Source organism: Apteryx mantelli, chromosome 29 (assembly GCF_036417845.1).
Source record: "Apteryx mantelli isolate bAptMan1 chromosome 29, bAptMan1.hap1, whole genome shotgun sequence".
NCBI lineage: Eukaryota > Metazoa > Chordata > Aves > Apterygiformes > Apterygidae > Apteryx > Apteryx mantelli.
The window spans coordinates 4,295,474-4,316,294 of NC_090006.1; the positions used below are offsets into that span (position 1 = coordinate 4,295,474).

General features: G+C 54.7%; 2 protein-coding genes across 3 annotated transcripts; both read left to right on the forward strand.

The window, feature by feature from the left end:
- The first annotated feature begins 1,771 nt into the window (after positions 1 to 1,771).
- On the forward strand, positions 1,772 to 11,625 carry STC1 (stanniocalcin 1). 2 transcript variants are annotated; one of them, XM_067312345.1, is made up of 5 exons: positions 1,772 to 1,988; positions 4,241 to 4,383; positions 5,403 to 5,614; positions 9,145 to 9,362; positions 11,574 to 11,625. In XM_067312345.1, exons 1-5 carry the CDS (start codon positions 1,859 to 1,861, stop codon positions 11,576 to 11,578), a joined length of 708 nt encoding a protein of 235 aa, XP_067168446.1. In that variant the 5' UTR covers positions 1,772 to 1,858; the 3' UTR covers positions 11,579 to 11,625. The 2 variants fall into 2 exon arrangements, with proteins under 2 accessions (XP_067168446.1, XP_067168445.1); XM_067312344.1 differs by lacking the exon at positions 11,574 to 11,625 and having other exon boundaries at positions 9,145 to 9,415.
- Positions 11,626 to 18,236: 6,611 nt separating this feature from the next.
- NKX2-6 (NK2 homeobox 6) lies at positions 18,237 to 20,586 on the forward strand. The gene is made up of 2 exons (XM_067312424.1): positions 18,237 to 18,354; positions 19,643 to 20,586. The coding sequence occupies exons 1-2, from the start codon at positions 18,237 to 18,239 to the stop codon at positions 20,212 to 20,214; spliced, it is 690 nt and encodes a 229-aa protein (XP_067168525.1). The 3' UTR covers positions 20,215 to 20,586.
- Positions 20,587 to 20,821: the final 235 nt, after the last annotated feature.

Here is a 20,821-nt window from a genome sequence, read left to right on the forward strand (position 1 = left end):
TAATGAAATTGGCTCAGTGTCACAGCACTGAGACAAAACACGAAACCCTTCTGTTTGAGTGCTTTCTGAATGTTCTTGGAACATCTGGCACAGCTGTTATTTTGACCCGAAGGCAGGAGCACAACCTCGCTCCTGCTCCAATTCCAATTGAAGCTGACACCGAATAAGCCAGCGAGAGCGGGGCCGCGCGGCCCGAAGCGCGCGGAGGCGATGGCAGCGCCGTGGAGGGCTCAGCCACCAGGCCGGTGCCGGTGTCACGGCTAGAGCTGTCAAGCCTGGGCAAAGAAAGACAGGAATGAGAGAAACCAGTGGACGCTGTTTCTGGAGATCTGTTGAGGAAGAAGTTACCTCTGTTTTCCTTTAAATTGCTTCCTTATTGGTTTTTTTATATATATTTTTTTAACTCGGCCACTCATAAACCCAAATGAATGCACACAGGATGAGTTTTGCACCTCCGCTTAAATCGTGTTGGTAGAACTGGTTCATGTAAACTGAACGTAACTTCTGAACACGGCCGTATTTCTGAATCTATGGTGTGAGCTCCATTTCCCTGTCCTGCATCACGGAGACGATGATAGTGTTTGTCCTACAGAAAAGATTGTGGCGATGGCTCAGATCAGAATTAACCAGATGCTCAAGATCCAAGGGGAGCTATCATCTCATCTCCCTGATCAGTAATATTTGATATCTAAGTCTGACTTACTCTAAACTGCGGGAATTTGTAACTTTTTATCTGTATATCTTCTTTCTCCATGCGCCGTCCTGCTTTCATTTCAGCGCTAAGACGTAACAGTCCTGCTTATGCCTTCATCCCTTAAATACTCGGAGCCTTAAGTTGTCTCTGGTATACAGGAAAATCAGTCCTCCCGTGTGTTAATCCTCATTATGTGCATATTAAAATGAAGATCAGATCGAGCATTAGGGTGCCTCTGCCCCCCCCCTTCCCTTATGAAGTCTGCAAAGCAAGTTGGGGGGGGGGGGGAAACAACCTAGAAATGTTTTCTTGAGCTTGACTTTGAAGCAGTAAAAGCGAGGCTGCGCCGGCGTACGAGGCGTGCATGCACAACGCTGCGAACGTGGTCGCGCGAGGAAGAGGAGGGAGGCGCGTGCCGGGGCTCAGCACCCGGGGCACGGGTGTGGGCACCGGGGGGGGGGAGGGGGGGGTGTTGCGTGTCGGCTGCCCCGGCTGCACGTCCCCAAGCCCCCCCGTACCTGCTGGGAGAAACTGCCCTTCCCTCCTTCGGGGCTGATGCAACCCTGCTAAATGCCTGGGAAAATGCCTGTTCTTAAAGGGCAGGTGACGGGGGGGGGGGGGGGGGAGAGGTTTGGGGCTGAGCTCGAGCTCCATCAGCAGTAGGAAGCCCCCCCCCCCCTCACCCCCCCCCCCCCCCCCCGGCCGCGCCAGCGATTAACGTTTCTGTTATTGTTGTTTGGCAGGTACTTTTAATTGGCTGGAAAATATTCTTCCTGTGAAGTTGCAGTTTTCTGGGGCTTGAATGAGTCCAGTCTGCCATTGGCTGTGCCCGGCGCCTCCGGATTGGCTCCGCAGCCCGCGGGGGGACCGATAAGGCCGGCTATAAAAGCCCCGGGCTCGCGGCCGGTCCCCCAGCGAGCGAGCGAGCGAGCGAGCGGCAGCCAGCGGGGCCGGCAGAGCGGCCGCCAGCGCTTCCCCAGCCCGGCACACTCGTCGCTCGCCGCCAGCGCCCGTCCGGATCCACGTCTTTGCTCGAGCCGAAGTGGGAGCGAGGAGACGCACACGCACACACACACGCGCACACACACACACACACACACCAAAAAAAAAAAACCCCAACCAAACCCACCCAAAACCCCACACTTAGCGGAAACTTGTCAGAGAATGCTCCTAAAGTCCGCGCTGCTGCTGCTGCTGCTGCTGCTGCTGGTGATCGGTGCGTCCGCGTCCTACGAGGCCGAGCAGAATGACTCTGTGAGCCCCCGGAAAGCCCGGGTCGCAGCCCAGAACTCAGGTAACGCCGCGCGCCCGGCCCGGCCCCGCGCCCGCCGCCCTCCCCTCGCCGTGCCGCCGCTTGCCGCTTTTTTTTCGCTTATAAACTTGGCGGCTGGTAGGCACGAGTACCGATTCACGGGGCCGGTTCGGGAGCGTATCGGTGCGGAGCGAGAGAAGCCCCCTCGTTTCGGGAGCGGGCTAGGGGAGCAGCGGGCGAGCTGCTCGCAGGATGTGATCCCTGCTCCCTCCTCCTCCCCCATCTCCTAAATGAGTTCCATGCACTTTCTTCTTTTTTTTGTTTGCCCTGCTTGCATGCATCTCTTTCTTCTCCCGTTGCAATTATACTTTGGTGTTAAATTCCTTGCTTACGAGGAAGTTGATAAAATCCTTGGAAATTTGATTGAACCATTGTTCTGCCAAACATCTGTATGCTCAGAGAGGGGGGCGAGAGAGATGCCACTTGGAAGAATGCAGTAACCTAGAAACTGTCCACTGCTAACATTTATTTTCCGAAGCTGATTGCTATCAGTTAGATGGTACCATAAAAATATGATTGTGGCATTTAGCAAACTCGCTTTTACAATGGACAAAAAAAATTGCTGGCAAGTCGGCGCTGGATGTCTCTACTCCGTGCGCTGTAGATGCTTAGATAAGTTGGACACATTGTCTTCAACAATGGAAATCAAAAATCTGTCTCCTCGTATACTGAAAAGATATTAGGTCTCTAATTTGGAGCTCATTAACAGATGTCTTATTTTAGCTCTGCAAGGCTCTGCAGCATTATACTAGGGTGTTTGCTCAATTTCCTTTTGTATTTGGTTGCTATAGAAACATAGGGTCTCACTCTTGCACTGTGCCTAAAACAATAAAAGCTTAATGCATACTAAGTCTGCTGAAAGCAAAGTTATGATTTGAACCTGTGGAAACATAATTATGGAAATGACTTGTGTGATGGTGAGGTTATGAACCGGGGAGAGGATGATCTTACCAAATATTTCTCCCTTCGGGCACGTAAGCAACAGCGGAGCATGGCAGGGGGAGGAGGGGGTGAATTTTTTTTTCTTTTCCGTAAAGATCCTAGTTATAAGATACGTCTCTAGGCTAAGACTTAGTTCTTAATAAGGTGTGTCCTCTTTGGCTAAATGCAAATCCTCACTTTTCCCACAGCTCGTACCTTGCTGCGAGACACTGGGTTTGCATTTCTTCCTAAAGAATGTCTCGTAACATGATCTGCAAAAGTAATGAATATGCCTTGCACAGACACATACGGGGACAGATGTTCAGCTTACCAAAAAAGGTTAATCCCTGCTAACTTCAGGGCAGTAGTGCGGCAATACTGCTGATTCATTGTTAAAACGCATAGTATCTGCACTCAAAAAGATGGGATGACATGATACCCTCCTGTTCAGACTAACTACTGCCTCAGTGATTTTAATTATACATGGTCATCTCCATTACCTTAACTTTCTCTGGCTGAGTGTCCCTTCTCTTTGAAAATCTCTGGCAGTATGACCTTTCTCGGCTATGCTTGCAAAATGCTGGTACCATGGTAGTATTTAGCAGCAAGCTACTCATTTAACTCCTTTGTAGTGCTAATAACTAACATGCAAACTAAAATCTTATTTCTAGATACTTTTCCTTTTCTGGAATAACCCAAACACCTCCAACACTAGCAAAAGCAGGTCTTCCTCAGAATAACTGCAAATCTCACGCGAGCTTAGCGGCAATCGCCATCAACCCAGTCTCATCTTCAAATGCCGTTTGCAAGCTGGAGGCTGGCAAACCACTCTGCCCTTCCCGCGGTCTAAGGCTTTAGAGCAGAGCTCACCGGCCGGAGCTCTTCACGGGTCCGGCTTCATTACTTCTGGCTTCCTTAAAGGACCTCTGAATAAGGATAAGGCTGTGAAAGCGCACAGTCATAAGGGGGTTGAGATGGGCCTGCAAAGCCCCATGTAGCCAAAGGCTATCGGGTGCCGCCTCTCTCTTAATCGGTACGTAGCTGACTCCAACAGCTAGGTTTCACCGTTAGCGCTTCTGCTCCTGGATTTGCCAGTGATCTGTTGCATGACTCAAGTTAATGACTCGCTTTAGCAGTGCCGCTGGCCTCTCCTCCTTCCCTCTGCCTCCAGCCCCCGAGGAGCAGGAGCGCTGCCGCTCACCCGCAGCTGGGCAGGACTCGGCGTACGCGTTAAAGTCGGGCTTTACGGCGTGGGCTGCGCCGCCCCGCGCGGAGGGGAGCGCTGCACGCGTAACCCGTGCCTCTCTCTGCAGCCGAGGTGGTTCGCTGCCTGAACAGTGCCCTGCAGGTGGGCTGCGGCGCTTTCGCCTGCCTGGAGAACTCCACGTGCGACACCGATGGCATGTACGACATCTGCAAGTCCTTCCTGTACAGCGCTGCTAAATTCGACACTCAGGTACCGTGCAAACATCAATGGGACAAGTATAATCTCTCTCTTTTAGAGCTTCCTTTTCATGCCCCGATTCAGCAAAGCACTTTTGCACGTCCTGGGGCACTAAAACACGTGCTTAAATGCTTTGCTGAATTGAAGCCGTAATTTCTCTGGTCTCATGAAGGTGAGCTCTGTGCAGCCTTAACCCTTAGCTTCTTACAGCCCTTGCTGCCGCTTAGATACTCCTGTGAGCCATGGTTTTGGTTTTTTGGCCACATAATGCATCCTTCAGGGATACTTTCTACAGTACATTTTCCACATACTGTATGCTATGTGTGAGGACTTGGCAGGGAACATTTTGTGGGGCGGAGAGCTAAGTTTCCTCTTCAGGAGGAAATATAAACGTTCTTCTAACAAAGTAAGTCTTCTGACTGTGTGACCTGGCACAGGCATGCGATTTGAATTGGAAGTCTCCGGGCCTGGGAATGCACAGCCAGATCAGCCTCTCTGGAGCTGCAGGCGCTCGCAGCAGAATAAATAGGATAGTATCAGAGGACTGGCTCTGCGTACTTTCTTTTTTCTTCATACTTTCTTCCCAAAATGAGCACGCCACCTTGTTCCCTTCACTCTCGCCCCTGGAGACAAACTTGAAAGCACTTAAAACATCTTGAGATCCAGAAGACCAGCTGTGCTAAATCCCCAGGATGCAGTGGGTGGTTCAGCCCCCTCACGGAGGGCAGAATTGGCCCATCTGTGATGCTGGCACTTGTAGGCCTGTTCCCGCAAAGATTTCCATTGCTTAAACCCTTTGGGAACAGGAGCTAACTGCTCTCTCTCTCTCTCCGGACGGCGTGCATCCCAACGAAAACTGCTGACTGCTGCTGTGCATATAACTGTGCACGAGCGTTTAGGGGCCAGTTGGCTGTCGTGCTTGGTAAGTGACCTCCAGCAGGTCGAATAGCAGCAGCCAGCCACAGCAGCACATCTGATAATACCTTATTTTCTGTGCACTGTGTTGCAATTTTTTTTTTTTCTGTTTCCAGGGAAAAGCTTTTGTGAAAGAAAGCTTGAAGTGCATTGCAAATGGAGTTACATCCAAGGTTTTCCTTGCCATCCGGAGGTGCTCCACTTTCCAAAGAATGATCTCGGAAGTGCAGGAGGAGTGTTACAGCAAGCTGGACATGTGTGGCATCGCGAAACGGAACCCCGAAGCAATCACCGAAGTTGTCCAGCTTCCAAATCAGTTCTCAAACAGGTACGTGGGGCTTTCCAGAGCCAAAAGATAGCAAATGCAAAAAATGTGAAGCACAAAGAAAGAAATGAAAGGAAGTGAGTTGTCCAACTTCTTGCAAGCCCTAATATAGCTTAGCCTAAATAATACGCTCTGCCTCTTCAAATTCTTGTTAAGTTTTACCAGCATTCTTCTGATTCTCTCTCTGGTAAATACTCTCATAAACACCTCCAGGGAAGAAACGTAAAATTAACTAGACATGCATTACTTCGTAGCCTGGAGTTTGTTTAAATAGAATAGTTCTTTTAGCTTGAATGCAATATAATGCTAAATAGAGCTTTTAAATATCAAACCATTTTGACTAGGATAGCGTCTTGGTAATATAGACCCCTTAAGAGCTTCTCAAGCTTTTACAACTTCATTCTCTTCTTCAGACTAGGGCTGTGTCCTTTTTTCTGTTTATTTGGCACCTAGTACCTGAGACCTTGCTCTGTGACTCACTGTGGTAACACAAAGACCTAGGAGGGCTTGAAAAAGGGAACCAGCTCACAGGCTCCTCTACAACCTTACTCTGTCACAGTCCAGTAGGATTTCATATTTCTAGGGAGAATCGGGTGTTCTTAACAATCTCTTCTGGGGTTGTTTTCACCCCTGTTTCTTTTTCGATAGCAAAGGCTGCCTGCAGAAATGGGCAAGCCGCACTGTTGCCTGGTGCCTTCCTCTGAGCCCGGAGGTGCCCTGCCTTGCTGTCCCCCCTGCAAGGACAAGGCAGAGAGGGAGGCTTCAGGGAGCTGCTGCAGTCTGCGCAGTCACGCTGCAGGGCAGAGATTTCTTCCTCTAAATCCTGGAACAATCAGTGCTGAGTCTTGTGATTGGGATAAAAGGGATCTTTTCGAACAGTTTGAGTAAATATGCTCTAGAAATTGAGTGCAACCAGACCAAGCTGCAATTTAGCATGTTGGCTGGCTGCGGCGAGCGCTAGAGCTCCTCTGAGGAAGCTGTTTGACCAGCTTAACTCTCGAAGCCTCTGAACCCTACAGACTTTTCCTGGTGTGGGGCTGCCGGAGATGCATAGAGGTTGCATCTCTGACCAGCATGAATTTATGACAGAAAACTCTGCTGCAGACTATTATACCCAGAAACTTGCGCCTGTGGGAAGGCAATTCCTGTAAGCAAGGAAGGAGCTGCTGTGTAAGTGAACTCATCCCCCATCAAATCCGGGGCTGAAACTGGGCTTTTCTCCCTCTGTCCTTCCCCCTCTTCCCAAGCTGATGTGGGAGAGGTTTGCCGGCGCTCTCCCCCGAGGGCTCGCGAGCAAGCCACAGCCTCCGTCCGTCCTCCTTGGCCTGGCGACACCTGTGCGCAGATCACTCTCTTAGTGTGATGGGAGTAAAACCCTGCCGTTTTCCCCCTTCCCCCCCGGAGGCTGGGTCTAGACAGGCTCCTTGTCGCCGTATAGCTTCCCCCAGGTCAAGAAGACGTACCGAGCTGGCTGCACAATCCGGCAGCCCCTGGGGCGGCTGCGGGAGCGCTGGGGGCGCACGGACCCCCGCGCCGGGGAGGCTGCGGGCGCCGTCACGCGTGTTCGGGACGGTGCCCGCGAGCGCGCGGGCCTGAGCCGGGGCGGCTGGCGCGCGAGGCGGCGGCGGTGGCGGCGACGGCCCCTCCTCCCCCACGGCCGCCGGCTCGCGTCCAAGCCAGAGGATATTATGACATGTTGAGTAACAAAAGCAGCAGGATTTCCCAGCTAATAGTTTACGTTAAGGTCTCCTAAAGCATCCTGCTTTCCCAGCCCCTGTCCCAACATAGCCGCAGAATAAGAATGTGCCACTTGGCCTGCGACTCTGAGGGGAAGTAGTTAAAGGTCATAGCATCTTCCTGCGATTTAATCTCGTGGCAGGAGCGGTGCAGAAGGAAAGGCTTTTTGCTTTTGCTCTTAGTCTAGCTACCGCAAGAGGTTAGCGAGCAGTCAGACTGCACTTACAACTGTGAAAACCAACATGCTACGTTTCTGCGAAGTAGCTGCAGCCAGCCCAGCTCAGCATCTGAATGTTTCCAGAGTCTTGTTAGAGGCAGGCTGATTCAGCTGGATGCATGGCTTGCACAGATGTGTTCATCATCATCCCGTGTGCATGCTTCAAACCTCAGTATTAGCAGTGCCGGGCTGCACCGGGCTCCAGCGTGCCAACACCCAGGCTTTTTTTTACTTTTAAGTGCAGCAGAAACCTTAACCTCACCTGACCTCCGCAGACTGCTGTAAAGGCCAGAGCCGAGAGTTCGGAAAGGAGTTTGAATGCAAACTCTCATTTCCCTCTTCCTTCCCCTCCTCCTCCCACAGGTTACTCTCTTCTGTGCGCCTATGGAAAAATGTCACGATGACCTTAAAGACTTAAAATAAGTTCCCAGAAGTTGCAGGCAGCAGTAGTCCAGCAGATGTGGAACTACTCCTCTTCTCCCAGCTTTCTCCCCGTTAGGAAGCTGTTCTCACCGCTTTGCTGGTCCGGGATGGTCGCGCTCGCCCAGCTCCGCTCTCCGTGCGCACGGAGCTGTGCCGCTGGCGCCGTAGCCCAGGGGAGGATCGCTCTTCGGAGCACTGTTCTCCGCTTGATTCAAGCCGAGCTGGGGAAACAGATCAGCACAATTTCCTGGCTCCCTCCTGGAGCGAGGGAAGCGCGCTCGAGGCCTGCGGGGAGGTGAAAACGCGGCAGCCGGCTGCGGAGCCGGCAGGCGCAGAGCAGGGGGAGCATAAGGTCCTCGCTGTAATTTAATGCATGGTCAGCTTGTTGGAAGTGACAACTGACTGTATGTCCTCCGAATCTGTCCCCAGTGAATACGTGCATCTGTCGGGCTCTCAGGCTTGCCCTGAGCCAGCTTCTTCCTCCTCCGATCCCGTTCTAAAGGCTGTGCACGAAAGCGGAGGGCGGGAGGAAGGGGATGCTGCCAAATCTCCTTGGAAGTACTGAGAAGTACAGGGATTGCGGATCCCTTTGTAGGAAAGGTCGTACCGGCTTAGACCAGTGGTCTGAGTCTGTTATCCTGCCTGAGGATGGGCAGTGTCTGCCTGTCTTGGAAAAAGATGCAGCAAAACTCTTTTTCTTCCTACAGCTCTAGAAACCCTGCTTGCTTAGCTGAGAGTAAAACGCCCCCTTAAGCCAGCTACTGCCTCGACTTAGCTACTCGCTGTTATCTGCTTCCCGCTCCATCAGTGTGACATCAAAATAAGTCATGCTTCTAGCCATCAAAATAAGTCATGCCCCTAGATGGGGCAGCTGCTCGCTTAAGACGACTAAAGCAGAAGTTTGCCAGGTTATGTTCCTTCAACATGTCACGAATTCATCGGGGCGCAGCATCTCCAAGACGAAGGCATCTGTTAGGTGCAATGAGAATACGCAAGTTGTGTATGGTGAAATCAATCTCAAACACCCCATAAATAACTTAACAGTTCTGATTTTCTCAAACTTTTGGTGGTTCTCCGGGCTCAGGATCAGCTCTTCCTTTGTTTCTTTGGTCTTGCTGGCAGATGCATTGAATAACAGCTGGTAACTCTTGCACAGGTATTACAACAAGCTAGTGAGAAGCTTATTGGAATGTGATGAAGAGACTGTCAACACCATCAAGGACAGCTTGATGGAGAAGATTGGACCCAACATGGCAAGCCTCTTCCACCTGCTGCAGACGGACCACTGCTCTCAAGCCCACCCGCGAGCGGACTTCACCAGGAGACGTATCACTGAGCCTCAGAAGCTAAAACTCTACTTCAGGAACCTCCGAGGTGAGGGGTCCGTCCCGGCCCATGCCAAGCGCACCTCTTCCGAAAGTGCGTAACCCCGCCGGGGCGCGCCAATGGGTGTGTAAGGGATGCTAAGCGCTACCAAAGCTGATGTCTCTCTTCTAGAAGAGTAATGCACCCAAACCAAGTGTACTGTAGCTAGTTTTAATAACAACTAGGAACTGGTTTTAGATTTAGTCATTGATATTTTCTATTCCTCTCGAACAAACTTTTGCATGGATCTGTGTTCAGTGTCTCAGCTTTCCCGCCGTCAAAGTGTCTCCATCTCTTTTTCTTTTCCCCCACAAAAATATATCCAAAACAATCTTAGTCTTAAATATAACCATACAGTAGTCAGGCCTTCAGACACCAAACCCTAAACGTACTGTAGCGCTAACACCATTGAAGTCTGGAGATTTGGCACCACGGAGAATAGCTTCTTTATTCTCCCTCGTAGAAAGCTGGTAGGCGACAATAGATGCACTAACAACTATTGCACATCCTGAAGATGGCAATGGAATTCGTGTTATGAATCTGTGCTGGCCATGGACGAATATGAATGTCATATTCCTGGTCTCTTAGTGTCATACAGTCCTAACCCTTCCAACACGGCTCCCCTAGCTGGTTAATTTACCAAACTCGCTAGCTGTGGATGGTTCTAGTTACCGTGACCTGGCACCACAGTGCAAAATGAGCTAAAACAACCCCCCCTCCCACCACCACCACCACCAGATCAGCAGAGGAGCATTTTGTACTGTGGAAATCATTAAAGGAGGTGCTGGTCTATAGTTAAAGCTAGTCAGAAGGTTGCATAATCTTGCATTGTATTTAAAAGCTAACATCTATGTACTGTATTTAACTGTCTAAAGCTTTAAAAGAAACCTAACAAAAAACAAACCCTTTCTTAAGACTAGAGTATTAAAGGTCTTGCGCTAACTGTGGTATAAATAGTTTTAAAATCTGTCATGTACTGTACATAAATTCCACGAGAGTCTGCTTAAAAGGAGCAGAATATAATAACTTTATTGCATAAACTTAGTTTTGTAAGTTAGCTATTTTTTTTTCCTGGAAACAGTATCTCTGTCATATTCGAAAGTTCACATTCTACTTTGTGGCCTTTTTATAACGGAAGAGAGACGTTTGAGACAGAAACGATTCGGACAGGGCCAGAAACAAGCCTCTTCTCATAGGTAACGCGGGCCGCGAGCGGCCGCGAGGCCGTAGCGCTCCCGGGGCAGAGCTAGCGAACGCCGACGGACGAGCGCTCCGGGAGCGCAGGGCTGCCGCCGCGGGGAAGAGCCCTTTAGAAAGGCGATTGCCGGGGAAAGGCAGGAGAAACGCCGGAGCGGTCTCAAACCCCGAACGCGAGAGGCTGTGCCCGTCTTTCGGGGGGCGCGTGGGGCAGGCGCCTGCCCCTCCTCGCGTGCCCCGCAGCGAGCGCCTCCCGCACGGCAGCGCGGCCGGGCTCCGGGGAGCCGAGCCGAGCCGCGTCGCGGCACGCGATCGGCCAGGCCGTGCCGTGCGCCGACCCGACCTGCTCGCGGCCGGCTGCCGAGCGGGCGACTCCTGCTCGACTAGGTAGGGAGCTAATAAAGGAGGGATCTATTTTTCTTTTCAAAATCTAAAGCAATATAACTTTTCTTTTTTTTTTAAACCACAAAGCCTTTAAACAATAACTTGCTGCTAATACATTGAAACCAGATGCAGTGGCAGCATTTCTAATATTGCTGTCTTCATTAAATGTAGCCCAAAAGTGCTGTCATAAAATTGTAAGCGGCAAAAAATGTTGCTGACGGTAGAGGTTTTCGGGGTTTTTTTGTTTTGTTTTGTTTAAATACTCTGAATCGCGCAGTCCAGAGCAAGCAAGGCGCAATAGTGTAGCTCGTTCTTCATTCACAGTCAGGTATATCGAGTCCGACGGGGCGAGGGGGAAGGGTTCGGCCGCCCCAACCCCTGTCTCTTCGGCTTGTCGTAATTAATTTTCTGTTCCAGTGGGAATTTAACCTTTTTCTTTCCCCTTAACATGGGTGGGAAGAGGATCGGGAAAAGCGTTTCCCCTGGTTAGATTTGCTCCGGTATCAGGGGTAAACGCAGCCTGTGCTGGCGGGAGCCGGGACGCGCCGAGCGCCCCGCGCCGCGCCGAGCCCCAGCGGCGCCGCGGGGGTTGTGAGCTGCTGCTTTATGTCGCTTTTCTTTTTCCTTCTATGCTAAAAGAGTAAGGAAGCCACAAGCACACATCCATCACATCCAAAGCCCAGCTCTCACCACGGAGCCCGAGGCGCTGCTGTCCCTAGCGAGCAGAGGGCAGCGGCGCTGCCCGGCCTAGCAAGGACACCCGGTCCTAGGTGGTTGGATTAGGCGGGCGCGACCCCCCTGCGGACGGGCAACGATTCTCAATATTAAAGTCCAGCTATTTCACGTTTTATTTAATCTCTAATGCTTTATTTTTTTAATCTTGCGTTCACTGCAAAACGATTTCTCTCGGGGGCGGGGAGGGGCTTCTCTAGAAATGTTTGCATGATTCTCATTGTGATTTGTTTGCACTTTAGATGTTTTGTGCCATTATAAATTTGCATTATGTATTTATAATTTAAAGATACCTAGAGGGGGGAGAGAGTTTGGTTTTTTTGTTTTTTGCTGAGTACTGGAATAAACAGTGAGCATATCTGGTATATGTCATTATTTATTGTTTAAATTACATTTTTAAAGCTCAGTGTGTTCATATAAAGGTTATTTGAAACATATCATAGTAATGAGAAAGATGCAAGTTATTTTCTTTGCTTATTTTTATAATTAAAGATGCATAACATAATGAAGCCTATGTTGGATTTTCTTCTGCAATGAAATAAAATGTCAAATTTAAGGTTTTTTGTGTCTGACTCTTTCATTGAACCGTGCTGCCCCTGCTGATCACGGTGCTACCAACAAGTGAGGTGTTCTGCACTCACCTTCGTCCCGGCGTCCTAACTTTTCCGTCTGCTCTGGGTGCTGAATATCTCGGGTTTAAATCCTGCCGCGCAGCAGATGCGAAGCCGGAGGTTCATCCCGCACAGCGGTCTTCTCCTGACCCTGGTCACCAGTGACGCTTAAAGAAAAAGAGAAAGGGGGTAAGTATGGAGTGAATGATGCCCGACGTTGCCTTCTGGCACCTGCACCGCCGCGCTGAGTAGTGCTTCTTCCAGCCAGAATTAATCCTCTGGACGTGTCTGACCCGACCAACACCGCTGATCCCGGCCCCACGGCATCCGAGAGTAGCTGCAAAGCCCCACGCTAATACATTTCTTGCAGTGCCTCACTTTCATAGTCTAAATGAGATATAATTTACACTTTACTGGTAGTAAAATTAAGGCAGAAGCATTTTTTTTAATGATGGCACCTGTAACAGCATTGCAGGGAAGAGAAAGCATCTCGATTTTTGACTTTGATGCGCGTGGAAATGTGCCTTTATGCTTCATTCAGGATAGCTCTAATTTCTAGTGGGAGATCGGAAAAAAGTACATTAATCACCAGAAGATGACTAGCAGACTAACTCAGCCTTATTGCTTCAAAAGCTATTGCAAAACTTAAAAAGCTGCGTTCCCCATCATCGGGGAGCAAGACTTGTTTAAGAGAAGGAAAGAATAAAGATTAACGAGACAGCTGCATTGAGGAAACCCCGCGCTGCTGTTGGGGCTCGTCTGAAGGGGTTTGGGGGTTTGGTTTTTTTGAAGTTTCATTACTAAACAAGGGGAAAAAATCCTTTGGGCTTTTCCTGGCCCTCACCCTTCCTGCTGCTCGGCCGTGCCGAGGCCGGAGTGTGTGCGCGCGCCCGCGAGGGCAGCGTGGCCACTTCCAGTGCCGCGGCACGGAGCGGCTGGCAGCGAAATTTGGGAACAGCCGGCGCTTCCTGCCTCCTGCGGGCTCCGAAAAACAAAAAGCAGAAAAAAACAAAAAAAACCCTCCACGCTATAATAAAGGACATTGTCTTCGCCGCCGTGATTCAGCCGCTGTGACCGGGAACAGGGACGAAGCTAAAAAAAACAAAAGCAAAGAAAAAAATCGGAATAGGATGCTAAAAATACAACACAGGTTCAAAGGGGCTGAATCGGCAGCGGTTTCTCCCAGCCGGCCCGGCCGGACGGGAAAAGCGAGGAAAAGCGGCACGGGGGGGAGGCTGCCGCCGGGGCGGCGTTACGAAGTGCGGCGGTCTCAGCTGCGGCCCGCGGAGCCGCGCGGACACGGTCGAGCCGGTCGTACAGCTCGTGTGAGGCACCTGGCCCCAGTGACGCTGCCGGGTATTTATTTATTTTGGGGGGGGGGATACACTATTTGAAACCCTCCCGCTGCGAGGCCCGGCTGCGGGGTCCGGCGCGCTTCCCGCGGGCTCGGCGAGGTGTTAGTGGCACGAGGCAGGCGCGCAAAATCCGGCCTTGCAGCAAATCCCCGCTTCCCCGGGAAGCCGGCTTTTCCTCACCGAGCTCCCGACACGCAAACTGCTATTTCTCAAAGCCGGGTTCCTCCTCCGGAAAGCCGAGCCGAAGCCGCGGATCCCGGCAGGCCGTGGGGGGCCGCAAAGCCCCTTCCGCCGCGCTTGAGCACCAAATACTGCACATAATACGCGCTAGATGACAGCCGGAAAAACTAGCAAAACCTGTATAACCCGGGGTGAAATACGTCATTATTTTCAGAGAGGTGAACGCACCTCCGGGCTGTCCGGCGGCCCCACACCCAGGCACCCGCTGCCGAGCCCGGCCAGCGAACAGGTACGGAAAGGCAAAGCGTTTTACGGAAACCGGGGGTCCCTCCATTCCCAGTCCGGGAGAAAACGCCAGCTGGGTCCTTTGACTTGTCTTCGGGGTTATTTTTTTTGTCTCCGCTCGGAGCATTTTTGCTACGAAACAAATCACTGCTCTCCTCTGGCCGGGCTGCTGCGCCAGGCGCCAGCGGCCGGGCCGGGAAGCGGCGCCCGGCTCGGGCAGTCGCACGGCAGCGCAAGCTTGCGCCCAGCTGGGGAGTTGGGACAGCACGAACGCGCAGAAAGCGCACGATTCGGCACAGCTATTTATTTTTATTGCTGTGCCGATAATTAATTCTAGCGGTTACTCCGGGAGGACTTAAAAATCTTTGTCTACAGATTTGTTTGCTTAACTGCTTCGCATGTGTGTCTCAGAATCGCTTTTATCCGCTGTCTACGGCTCGCGTGCGCCTGGGCTGCCGGTGGTATTAAAGTTCACCCTCGTGGCTAATTACGTGGGAAACGACCCTCTGAGCTTTCCCTAAATGTGCATTTATTCCTGCAGCAACGGCGCGGAGCAGAGCCCCCGGGGGGGCGACGCGACCCGAGCGCCAAAGATTGAAACGAAAAAAATAACGGAAATAACCTAACCAATACGGGAGAAGCAGGCGGGTTTTCCCGGGTTTGTCGCTCCTCCACCCCGATTCCTTCTCCGAAGCGCTTGTGCGCGCGGACGAGTTTGCACGAGCCCCGCTGCACCCGTTGCACCTGCCTGGCAGCTGCGGCGACGGCGGGGGCCGGAGGGTGGCCGGAGCCGAACCGCGCTCCGGCGCAGGAACAGCCCCTGAAAACCGTGAAACGCAGAAGTAAATACTGGGAGCTTTGCATCTGCGGAAACCAGCAGCGACCACATCGGGGCGCCTGACATGCACCGAAGCCGGGACGGTCTCAGCAGAGCGTCGGCGCAGCAAGGGGCACCGCGGGCTCGCTCCGGCGCCGCTGCGCGAGCCGTCGAGCGGCCTCGCCACGTCCCTGCCGGGTGGGTAACCTCGCCCCCGGGGCGGCAGGCGCGCTGCTCGCGGGCGAGAAGGCGGCACAGCACGGCACGGCGCGGTGCGGCGCGGGACGTGCCCGCCCAGCAGGCCCCAGCACACGTCCCCGCGCCGGCGTTTTTAAGGAGGCTCTTCCTTTTGGCAGCTTTTTAGCTGAAAGTGGAAAATTACACAGATCACCCTTGGAACTGATGGTTATATCATTAATCATGAGTTAAAAAAATAAAATAAAATTCCAAAGCGAACGCCACAAACGCGAACACCAAACAGCCTTTGCGAGTTGCCTTCCGACCACTTTATCACGTATTTCAGCCTGTTCCCCAGGGCTCGGGGCTCGGCCTCAGGAAGTTGCTCACAGCCAGTTTATATATTTTCAGGGCGGGTAGGCTGACAAGTAGGAAACCTCTGACATGCAATAGCTGATAAAGCATGATGTGTTTCCCCCTGCCCTGTGAATTATTTGAGGCCGCGCTTTGTTTAAACAGCGTCATGCCTAGAATTGCAACGCGCAGCATCCCCGGGTGACATCAGCGGGAAAATTAAGCAATTCTCCTTGTTCTAGGCACTTTTTTAGCGCAGATATTTTAAGTCGCTTTTTGGCCCCGTTCCCAAGTGCTCTTTCTTCAATTTAAATAAATGTCTCCAAATAAAAAGAGGAAAAAAAGCAAAACAAAACGCAACGCAAAACAAACACATGTGGTAAGGCGCTCGGTCGTTCCAAAGCACAGAGCGAACCCAAGCGGCGCTGCCAGGCCCCGTCCGCCCACTTAACCGAGGCTGTCAAAAGCAATAATAAATAACACTCGGGCAGCGCTCGCCGCGTATGTCCCGCTGCCACCGAGGCTGCACGGCGCGCGGGACCGCGGGTTGCAGCCGGAGCAGGGTGGGAGCAGGCAGGGATGGAGGCGCCGAGCGCCCGGCCGTGCCAGCAGCGCGGGGCGGCAGTGCCCCAAACCGGCGCCCTGCTGTTTTTTCCACCAGGTTTGCGCCAGTGCAAAGGTCCCGGCTGAACTTAAGCAAGCTGCAGGGTAAGCTGCTTCCTTTCTTTTTTCTTTTCTTTCCCCCTTTTTTTTCCAGCAGGCTCCGCTGCCTGCGCGAGCCGTGCTCGGCTCAGCCACGGCTCTTGTGCCACCTGCCGACCGGAGCCCCGGCCCGGCCTTGGCGCCGCCGTGCCCGGGACGCCCCCGCGGCCCTGCAACATGGCCGTCCCGCAACGTGGCCACCAGCTCTGCCCCTTCCCCAGGGCATCCCGGCTGCGGGGCTCCCGGTGGCCCCGGCACGGCGGAGAAGAGCCGGCCGCGGTCGCGAGCGAGCTCTGTGGGGACGGGAGCTGTAAAGTAACCGGGAAGCTGGAAAGCAGCTGGGAGGAGGAAGAGGAAGGTGGCGGGTGACCCGTTCAAGTGCAGCTGCAGTTCCAGCAGGCATCTGCAAACTCTCCTCTTAAAGGGCTCGGAGAGGGAGAAGCGTTTCCAGACGGACCGTTTCTGGGCCGGGCGCCAAGGCTGGAGCGAGGGCTTGCGGGGACTGGGGACGGCTTGGGATGGCCGTCACGGCAAGTGTTCCCCAGCCGGCAGACGCACCTCCGGGGGGCTGGAGGCTCCTCCGACAGCACCGCCGGGCTTTGCTGGAGCGCCGGTGACAGCCGGGAAACCGGATACGTCAGAGATGCAGCCGCTCCACTGCCGCAGAAACCCTCCGCTTGCAGTGACCGACGGGGTTACCAGCAGCTTTCTCCTGATTTCACCTAACCTTGTTAGCAAGAGTAGTAACGTCCCTGGGTAGCTGTAATAAAATTAACTTGCCAGTCAAAAAGCAGCAGATGATTTATGACCGTTTATGACAGATCTGCTCAGTCTTTTCCCCAGACGCCCCCCCCGCCCCGGGGCCTGCTGCTGCCGAAAGCTGCGCCGCCCTGGGGCTGCGGGACGCGAGCGGCAGCTCGGCTCGGCTGAGCCCCTGCGACGCTCGGCTGCGGCCTCCGCGGCAGCAATCCACAGGTTTCAGCAGAGTCTGCGGCTGAGCCGGACGCTGCCCCGGCTGGGTGCGGGATGGCGCGGGCACCGCCGCACCGGGCGTTTTGCCTTGGCGCTTCCTGCCGTCAGCGGTGAAGGGGTAACGTTGCTGCCCGCTCGCCCTCGCCTTCGGGTGTTTTGAGGCCCAAACAGGCCGTTTAGACGTGGCACCGCAGCGCCGGCCCAGAAGCGGCGTCTCCAGGCCCAGCACAAGACCTTCGCGTGGAAGGCGACCTCAGCGTTTCCAGCAATTGCAAACAGTTGTAGTTTGCTCTCAAAACTAATGCGCCGTGATGCCAACGCTTTGGCAGGGATTTCCCGCAGGCAGCAATACCTCCGACACCAGCAACACGGAAAGCAGAGGGTGGGAATAAACCTGCACATTGAGCAGAAATAGTGACCGACCGAGAGCACTTTTCTCCCCCAGCCACTGTATTTATTTTCCCTCCCATCTCAGCCCCTCATTTCCTTGCCTGCGCTGGGGCAGTTTATTTATTCAGCCTCCCCTAATAGTCCGGTTTGGCTATTTCGGTGGCACGGCAGATGCCGACCCAACGCAGACAAAAACTAGCTCGGCTCTGTCAGGGCTATCAGCAAACACCCGCCTGGAATTTTAATGGCGAGAGCCGCTCGCTGCGCCCCGATAAGCCCGGCGGGGCCGCGGGAGGGAGCCCGGGGCGGCCGCCGCCGTCGGGGGGGCAGCGAGCGGCTCCCCCCGGCCGCCCCGGGGCTCGGGGCAGGAGCTAGGTGGTCTGCGCCTTATCAGCGCTTATCTCCCAGCGCCGCTCGCTAATGTGACCTTAATGGAGGCTAAAATCGACGCGATGTGTTTTATTGCGGCTTAGCCCAAATCCCCCCCCCCCCGCCCCCTCCTCCAGCTTCCCCTTGTTTTGGCAATACGGAGGCGGCGGGGCGAGGGGGCTGGCTGCCTCCCGGCCCGGCGGAGCCTCGGCGGGTGTCCGCACCCCCGGCGCAGCGCAGCGGCCCCTCGCCGCCCCCCCCCCCGGGGCCGGGGTGGTGCCTGCCGGGCGGGCGGCAGCCGGGCGGGCAGAGGCGGCAGCGGCGCCCCGAGCGCGCAGCCCCGGGCCCGGGCCCGGCCATGCTGCCCACCCCCTTCTCCGTCCGGGACATCCTCAGCCTGCGGCGGCCGGGCCCCGCCGGCGATGCGCGGCGCGGCGCGGAGCGGGGCCGCGGCGGGGGCGAAGAGCCGCAGGCGCGTAAGTGACCGGCGGCGGCGGCGGCAGGGACCGGCCCGCAGCCGAGCGCGGCGGATCTCGGCGGAGTTTATTTTCTCGCTGCTCGCGATGGGAAAGCGTCTTTTTTTCCCCCCTCCGGCTCTTTTTTTCCGGGGCGGTATTTTGTTGGGGGCGTTTTACTACCCCCGGCCCTCCAGCACCGCGGGCTGCGGAGCAGCTGCCGCATCCCTTCCTTTCCCATCCCTTCCCTTCCTTTCCCATCCCTTCCCCGCGGTCCCCGGTGCCCCTCCGTTTGGAGCAGCGCAAGCGCCCGTTTCCCACCTCGCGCTAACGAGCGCCGGACTAAACCATACTATAAGAGTATGAATATATATATATATATATATATATATATAATGTTTGCTGTCGGCTATCAGACCTGTGTGCGGGGTGCTGCCCCCCACCTCGGACTAGCGTTTGCTCCTCGCCCCGCGATGCGCACCGCCAGCGCCGGGACGGTTTCTTCTGCCGAAGCCGAAAAATCGCCACCGCTTTCGATGCCGCAAAGTGCTAACTCGATGCTCCGCAAACTGCAAACTGCCGCGGCCGGGGCGGGAGGCACCGCGCCCCGCGGGAGCCCGAGCGGCGCCGCCGGAGCCTCCCAGCGCCGAGCGCGGACGAGTCGCGGCGGCCCCGCGGTGCTGCCGTGGGAAGGCGCCGCGGAGCTGCCGGTGCGGCGCGGCCCCGCTCCCCGCGGCGGGGGAAGAGCAGCCCGGGGAGCACGAAACGGAGCGAAACGGCAACGAAAATAGCCCCGCTCCGCCTCTCCCCGCGGGTCTGACAGCTGCCCGCCTTCATCCGCAGCCCCGTCGTTGCTCCGGCCCCGCTTAAAATCAGAGAGCTGCGAGATTCCCCTTTCCTGGGGCGCTGGAGGAAGATCCTGCCGGAGAAGCTCCTGCAGCCCCGGGGGGGATTTGTGCTTGGGGAGGCTCCAACCTGCGGCCACGGCGTACCCCGCTCCCCCCGTGCCCCTCGGGGCTGGAGCTGCCCCCGCTGCGGCACCAGCTTCACTCGGAACGCCCAAAATGAGGCTTTGTCCAAAATTCACACAACAGGCAGGTTTCTAATTCCATCCAAAAAAGGGGAAATTTTCTTGAATTTCCATTAAACCACACGTGAACGCTCATATTAAATTTGGGAAATAGATACCCCCCCCCCCCTTCATCTTATTCCCGAGGAGCCCCATTCCCAGCTTGATTCCTCCTTCAAAACTGCACCTTCCCTGGGGACGGGTTGGGTCTCACTTTGCTTTGGGTTTTTCTCCCTGCAGGAAAACGCCTGATCGCCGGCTCCTTCGAGGCGGACGACACCAAAGCCGACCCCTGCAGCCCTCCCAAGCCGCGGCAGCGGCGAAAACCCAGGATCTTGTTTTCCCAAGCTCAGGTGTTTGAGCTGGAAAGGCGGTTTAAGCAGCAGAGATACCTCTCCGCTCCGGAGCGGGAGCAGCTCGCCGGCCTGCTCGAGCTCACCTCCACGCAGGTGAAAATCTGGTTCCAGAACAGGCGGTACAAGTGCAAGAGGCAAAGGCAGGACAAGTCCCTGGAGCTGGCTGCCCGCCCGCTGCCCCCGCGGAGGGTGGCCGTGCCCGTGCTGGTGCGGGACGGCAGGCGCTGCCTGGGGGGCTCCCCGCCGTACCCGGCCCCGTACGGCCTCGCCGCCGGCCCTTATGCCTATAGCGGCTACTTTGGCGCCTATAGCTGCGGCCCCTACGGCGCTGCTTACGGCTACGCCGGGGCGCCCTCGGCACCTGCCGCCAGTGGGAGCTTCGGTGCGGCCAGCGCGGCCCCCAACCAGCCCACGCGCTTGCAAGCCGTGGTGCAAGCAGGGATCAGGGCTTGGTGAGCGGCCGCGGGAGCCGGGACGGCACCGAGGGGTCGGATCCCCGGGCGGTCAGACGCCCCCCGCGTGTCCCCTCCGGGCCGCTCGCCCGTCCTCGCTGCGGCTTTGGGGACCGAATGACTGCAGGCGCTTATTTACGTGAGCACAACCGATCCGGAGTCCGGCCCTTCCCGCTCCCACCAAGGGTTTGCTCCGTCGGGACGCCAGCGTGCGGCGATCGGGAAGCTGTGAGCGCTGCTGCTCTTCCTAAGGACGACTGGAGACCAGGGTCTGCGCACATCACTGTGCCTTTACTTTTTTTATGAATACTCTATTTAATGCTTAGAGTTCCTCTTTAATCTTTTGAGATGCATTTCTGGTTTATATTTCTTAATATCTTCCCAGCACCGTTTTTCATTTGTGTCCTTATTATTACTATTATTTACAATTAAAAAAAAAAATTGGTGAAAACGTGCACTTTCCCTCTCTCATCGTTCCTCCCTTACTGGTTTGACTTTTCCCAGCCACAATTTGCATCTGAGCCCCAGAATCTGATCCAAAGCAAAAAACGGAAATCCATCTTAACACTAACCGATAACCCGGAAAGGATATTGCCTAGTGGTCCAAGCAC

Excerpts from the sequence above, each read along its gene's own strand:
- STC1 (XM_067312344.1), top strand. The coding sequence starts at position 1,859 with ATGCTCCTAAAGTCCGCGCTGCTGCTGCTGCTGCTGCTGCTGCTGGTG. Across the intron at positions 4,384-5,402 it reads CTGCTAAATTCGACACTCAG|GGAAAAGCTTTTGTGAAAGA; the intron begins GTACCGTGCAAA and ends TTCTGTTTCCAG. Across the intron at positions 5,615-9,144 it reads CCAAATCAGTTCTCAAACAG|GTATTACAACAAGCTAGTGA; the intron begins GTACGTGGGGCT and ends ACTCTTGCACAG.
- NKX2-6 (XM_067312424.1), top strand. The coding sequence starts at position 18,237 with ATGCTGCCCACCCCCTTCTCCGTCCGGGACATCCTCAGCCTGCGGCGG. Across the intron at positions 18,355-19,642 it reads GGGCGAAGAGCCGCAGGCGC|GAAAACGCCTGATCGCCGGC; the intron begins GTAAGTGACCGG and ends TTCTCCCTGCAG.